Source organism: Aphidius gifuensis, linkage group LG1 (assembly GCF_014905175.1).
Source record: "Aphidius gifuensis isolate YNYX2018 linkage group LG1, ASM1490517v1, whole genome shotgun sequence".
Classification (NCBI taxonomy): Eukaryota; Metazoa; Arthropoda; class Insecta; order Hymenoptera; family Braconidae; genus Aphidius; species Aphidius gifuensis.
Window position 1 is genome coordinate 19,764,001 of NC_057788.1, and position 6,691 is coordinate 19,770,691.

The 6,691-nt window shown below is 29.1% G+C and overlaps 1 protein-coding gene across 1 annotated transcript; it reads left to right on the forward strand.

The window, feature by feature from the left end:
* The first annotated feature begins 808 nt into the window (after nt 1–808).
* Nucleotides 809–5,399, forward strand: LOC122860328. The gene is made up of 2 exons (XM_044164099.1): nt 809–847; nt 4,140–5,399. The coding sequence occupies exons 1-2, from the start codon at nt 809–811 to the stop codon at nt 5,397–5,399; spliced, it is 1,299 nt and encodes a 432-aa protein (XP_044020034.1).
* Nucleotides 5,400–6,691: the final 1,292 nt, after the last annotated feature.

Genomic DNA, 6,691 nt, shown 5'->3' on the forward strand with positions numbered 1-6,691 from the left:
GTCTCGTGTCGGGCTTGGTGAAACAATGGGCACCAGCTTGAAACAAGGCTGTATTACGAGGCTCGTGTGAGGGCGGGAAAAATCAAGGGGACAGTCTTGTGTCGAGCCTGGATTAAGAAGGCTTGTCTAGTGACTGGAAAAACAAGTTTGACACAACCTTGAAATTTTTAATCTTGTGTGAGACTTGGAATTAACGATTGACACAGGCTTGTTACAAGCCTGGACTAACAAGTCTTGTGCAATGACTGTAAATACAGGCTTGGTACAAGCCTGGACTAGCAAGTCTTGTGCAATGACTGTAAATACAGGCTTGATACGAGCTTGGATTTTTTAACCTTGTGTAAAGCTTGGAATTAACGATTGTCACAGGCTTGGTACAAGCCTGGAATAACAAGTCTTGTGCAATGACTGTAACTACAAGCTTGACACGAGCTTGGAATTTTTAACCTTGTGTAAGGCTTGGAAATAACAATCGACACAGGCTTAGTACAAGCCTAGATTAACAAGTCTTGTGCAATGACTGGAGAAATTCTCTGTGCCAAGCTAGGCACATTCTAGTCCACCAAGGCTAGGAAACACAAGCTTGTAACAAGCCTGGCACGGTCGTTCACCCTTGTGGGATCCTACCTGGGAGGGAGTATTATGAATTTTATCTTCAAGCAAAATTTATTGTCAGTTATATCTCTGAAACATCTCTACATATAATTGTCAATAATTGATTTTTTTATTCTAAATTTTTTTGTTCGGTTCTTGTTGCAATTGAAAGTTACCCGAACAATAGTTTTTTCCTAGAGATTTTTTTAAGAATATGGAGACGGATGGAACAGACGAACAAAAATGGAACAATGTAAGTTTAGTGTTTTCATTGATAACCTTCTGATTGTATTGTCTAAAAATTTAATTGCTTTCATGCGTCATTGCATCAAAAAAAATACATTATGAGTTCCAGAGTCATTAGAAGAACGGTAAGTTAATTATTTTTATTTTATTAATCAATTTACTTTTTATTATTTATCGTTTTTCTATGTTTATTTATTTATTGATTTATTGGTGTGGTTTTTATTATTATATTTTTCTTTGGTAAACATGTGCTTAAGAAAATTGCATCACTCAAGCACGTGTTCACACTAATCTTATTTTTATTTTTTTTGTTTTTTCTTATCAATTTATATATTTTATTGTGTTTTCTTTAATTTAATCAATTTATTTTTTATTTATTAAATTAGTGGTGTGGTTTTTTTATTATATACTTTTTTTCGTTAAAGATGTGCGTGTGATTGCATGATTCGCACATGGTTTACCCTATCTTTTTTAACCTTTTTTTTATTTTATTTATTCTATTTTATTTCATTATCTTTTATTTTATTTATTTATTGGTGGAGTTTTTTATTTTTTTCATTGATCATGTGCGTAAGTTGCATCATTTAAACATGTTTTTAACCTATTTTTTAATCTTTTTTATTCTATTTTATTTTATTTATTTTAATTTATAGGTTCTTTTATCAATTTTATTATACATTTTTTTTTAGAGGGATTCCATGTGGAAGAGGACAGTGATAATGAATTTAGAAAGAATGGTCAGGAGATTGCCTGCTGCTGTTAAGAGACAGCTGCGTAAGGAATTCGCAGACGCAATGAATCCTCCTCGTGACAGTGGTAATTTTTTAAATTTTTTTTATATTATTTTAGCATTCTGTTTTTTTTTTTACTAATTTTTATATTTTATTATTTTCAGATGATTATGATGCTGATGATGAGGTAATTAAAAATGACACTGTCTCGTTAGTAGTTAATAAAAAATGAAATGGTGGCGCTAGTGGCCATGAAAAAGTGGAGATAAAGCTAAATAAATGTCAGTACATCTAGAAAATATAAGAAGCCCTGTGGTCTAGTGGTCAAGGCGTTTGCCCGGAAAGCAGAAGACCCGGGTTCGATTCCCGGGGGGAAAACTTCGTTATTTTTTCTAATTTTCTGGTTTTTTTTTTTTTTTTTATTCATTTCATTGTGATCTGCTGCCAAGACAATATAGTCATATAAAAATATCAGGTGAGTCTTAACCACAATTTAATAACCAATAAGTATTTTCATAATCCTTAGATATTTTATAAAATTTCTTAATAAACTAACCTTAGATTTTCACTAGCTATATCTACATGAATATTTTTTGCACCAGGTTAATATTTTCCTATAAGAAAAATAACCTCAAAAAAAATTTTTTTTTTTTGTAATCCATCATTATCTTTGCAATTTTTAAATTTTTAAGTCAATCATCCATAGATTTTCGCTTGCAATCATTTTACATTAATATTTTTTTGATTTTTAGGTTAACCGAACAAATATTGAAATAAAATAGATTCAAATAAAATGGATTCAAACACACAATGTTGAGAGGATTATCGAAAAATAGTTGAACGTTTACTGCAGGTCCCGGATCATGATCAAATCAATTCTACAATTATTTCATTACGCAGAGATATTGCAAATTATAATAGATCATGTACAAGTCTGTCAGGTGCTCATAAAAAATGCACTCAGGCAACAGTGGGAATACTGACAACTTATTTATTCAGATTACAAAGTTTGCAAGTACGAGGTGCAGGTGTATCTTCAACAGTTGATGTATCAAACGCTTCTACTGAAAAAAACATTGAATGGCAAGATTTAGAAAATGTATTCAGAAACAGGATGAAGACTAGTGTTATAATTAATTTGAAACATAAAGATGTAAGAGACTTTCTTTCTGATGCGAAAGAAATGTTAATTAGTCAGTTAGCTCTTCTTTTACAAGATAAAAATGCACTCAAAGTCAATACTGTATGAGTTTTGAACTATGAAATCGAAAAACCATCGAATAATAGTGTAGAAGTTGAAACAAAATATTTCAGTGAAGGTAGTTTTGAGGTTTTACAATCATCAAATCTAAGTCAATTATTCAAAGAAAATTTTGAACATTTTATAGAAGATGTTGAGGAAGCTGAATTAAAAGGATCTGGTTGGAAACTGCTTGAAATTCTTCATCTCGAAATTCAAGTAAATGATTACATACCACTGCAAGGTAGTAATTCCTCTTTCGTTGAAATGCCATCATGGATACTGAAAACTCACTCAGTTGTAAACGTCAAAAATTCTGATAACTTTTGTCTCGTATGGTCAGTTTTAGCATGTTTATACAAAGTGCCAAAAAAATGGTGAGCGTGTGAGTCATTATACGATACATCTTGATAAAATAAATTGTAGCGAAATAACTTTCCCGATAACATGGGAAAAAATCAAAGTTTTCGAAAAACAAAAGAAGTTAAAAATAAATATTTATGGTATAGATGACGATGATGATGATGATGATAATGACGATGAATAATGATGATGAGAAAAAAAATAAAAAACGTAGAAAAGAACGGGTTACAACAACATATGGTACACCATATTATATAAGCAAAAATGAATCTGATCATGAAACGATTCATCTTTTAATGGTTGAAAGAGAAGTGGAAGCACAAGACGATGATGATGATGATGATGATGATGTTGTCGTTAATGATTTCAATTCACGAAAAAATTTGTCACAATATCATTTTGCATGGATCACAAACCTATCGAGATTAGTAAGCTCACAAATTTCTAAACATAATGGGAAGAAAATAATTTGTGATCGCTGCTTATGTCATTTTCAATCTCAAAAATCTCGGGATAATCATAAAAAGTTATGTAGTAAAATATGTAAAAGTGCAATGTTATTACCGACTGCAATTTTCACGAAAAATGACGTAAGAGTAAGAGATCATTCTCATTGGACCTCAGAATACCGAGGTGCCGCCCATCAAATATGCAATATAAATTATCAAGAATCATGTATCATGACTGTAGTAATTCATAATCTCACAGGCTATGATGCACATTTCATCATCAAAAAATTGAAAAACCAGTTCCGAGGTAAAATTGATATACTTGGAATCAACAAAGAAAGGTATATTTCATTCACAAAATCTGTCAAAGGTACCAGAATAAAATTTAGATTTATCGACTCATATAGATTCATGGCTAGTTCCATAGATTCATTATCAAATAATTTAGATGATAATAAAAAATCAATAACAAAAAGTCTCTGTAAAAATGATGATGAATTCAATTTAATTACAAAGAAGGGAGTATTTCCGTATGATTATCTTGATAAATGGGAAAAATTTGATGATACAACGCTTCCACCGAAAGATCAATTTTATTCAAAATTGAATGAAGAAAATATTTCAGATAAAGCATATGCCCATGCTCTGAATGTTTGGCAAAAGTTTGATATAAAAACACTTGGAGAATATTCTGAGTTATACTTACAGACTGATGTTGCTCTTTTAGCTGATGTTTTTGAAAGCTTCAGAGCTGATTGTTTGAATACATATAAGTTAGACCCAGCACATTATTATACGCTACCTGGACTTAGTTTTAGTGCAATGTTGAGATATACTCAGATTGAACTAGAATTGTTAACAGATCCTGAAATAATGTTGTTTGTTAAGCAAGGTATAAGAGGTGGTTTATCACAAGCCTCAAATCGATATGGAAGAGCTAATAATCGATATATGGGAAGTGAATATAATCTTGAAGAAGAAGAGTCATTTTTAATGTATTTTGATTTAAATAATATGTATGAAGCTGCAATGAGGGAATATCTTCCGACATATAAATTTCAATGGATTGATTACTTTGATATATCAACATTGAATTCAATTGCTGATAATTCAAAATGTGGATACATTCTTGAAGTTGATTTAGATTATCCTGCAAGTTTACATTATCATCATAAAGATTTTCTATTAGCACCAGTACGCGAAAAACCACCTCTAGAAACCAGTAAAACTCCAAAATTATTGGCAACTCTAGATAATAAGAAAAATTATGTTATTCACTACAGGAATTTAAAACAATATTGTTCTTTAGGGATGATTATTACTAAAGTTCATCGTGTTCTAAAATTTAAACAAAGTTCATGGCTTAAACCATATATTGATCTTAACACTGAGTTACGGAAACAAGCTCGTAGTGCATTTGGAAAAGATCTAAGAAAATTATTCATCAATGCAATTTATGGAAAAACTTTAGAGTCTGTAAGAACTCGTAAATCAATAAAACTTGTACAAAAATATGGTGGTAAGGGTAGAGCTAGATCTTATATCTCAAAGCCAAACTTCCATAGCCACTTAATCATTGATGATCTTGTAATAATTGAAATGAAACCAACAAGTATACTGTTCGATAAACTAATTTATCTCGGATTTTCTATATTGGAAATTTCAAAAACATATATGTATGATTTCCATTATAATTTTATAAAACCAGAATATGGAGATAAAGTTAAGTATTTATATGGTGATACTGATTCTGCTGTTTACCACATACCCGTGTAAAAAAATATTGTTCTGAAAGAATGCCGTAGGAATCCATCATAAAGTACACCATGAATTTACTAAGAATATTCATTTAATGAAACAATGATGAATACATTCATGGTGAATAAGTTCATAGTAAAATGATGTCGTTCACCGGGAATGCCGCAGTATCTACCCTGAATTTTACAATGAGTTTATCGTGAATTTCACAATAAATATTTATTTAATATTATAAAAGCTAATTTATTTTTTTTTATTTATACCAACATTGAACATATTTTTAATTTTTATTTTCAAACAGCTTGTTTTTTATTTTTTTAAACAGTAAATATTACAAAGAATTATATTTGAAAATACATCACAAATCACAAATATCAATATATAATATTTAATATTTAATAATTTATCATTAAATAAATAAGAGAAACAACAAGTTCCGTCTTTTTAAACCTACAATATACTGAAATATATATATTTTTCTTGATAATGTAGATAATAATAGTTTAATATAAAGTTTAAAATGATAATATTCGCCATCGTAATTTTCAGACATGTCTAATTACCAAAGGTATATATTTATATATTTTTAATGATTAATTTTTATTTGTTAATTTTTATTTGTTTAATTTTTACAGCTTGTTTTTTATTTTTTTAACACTTTAAAATACAATTGATAAAATCAAAATATAATATAAGTTCAACAATTAAAACACACATTTATTTAAATATATTTTTTTTTTTTTCATTTTTTTTTTTTTTCTGTTTCACGAAGAGAAACACATTACAGCACATCTTTGTAATTTTCTTATGGAAATCTGATTTTGATAAACGGCATGACTTACGGCACGTTTTATAAACATATTCTAAAAGATAGATAAAATCAAATTACTTTCAGTAATAAAAAGAATTAGTTGATCTGATAATAAATCTTAAAAAATTACCTTCAATAGCGTCATATTGGTGTTTGGGAATAATTTCTCTTCCATGCTTTGCACAAACAGTCATTCTTGATAAATTTTCTGTTCCCAGTAATTTTTTAAAAATTTTTCGTGCCATTTCGCCTGGATTCCCCTTAAATTGTTTTGAGATATTGGTCAAATCATTTTTATCGACTTCAATCCCTGACTTTTTAATCAAGACATTCTAAAAAAAAAAAAAATTGACAAATAACAATTATAACGATATTATAATAAAAATAATCAAGACACTCATTGTAAAAGTAATTGTAATAATATGATAATTTAAATGGGTTGTATTGTATATAATTACTGACGTACCAGTGCATTCTCTATATTCAATGATAGAGCTTT

Excerpts from the sequence above, each read along its gene's own strand:
- LOC122860328 (XM_044164099.1), top strand. The coding sequence starts at position 809 with ATGGAGACGGATGGAACAGACGAACAAAAATGGAACAAT. Across the intron at positions 848-4,139 it reads ACGAACAAAAATGGAACAAT|AAGGGAGTATTTCCGTATGA; the intron begins GTAAGTTTAGTG and ends TTAATTACAAAG.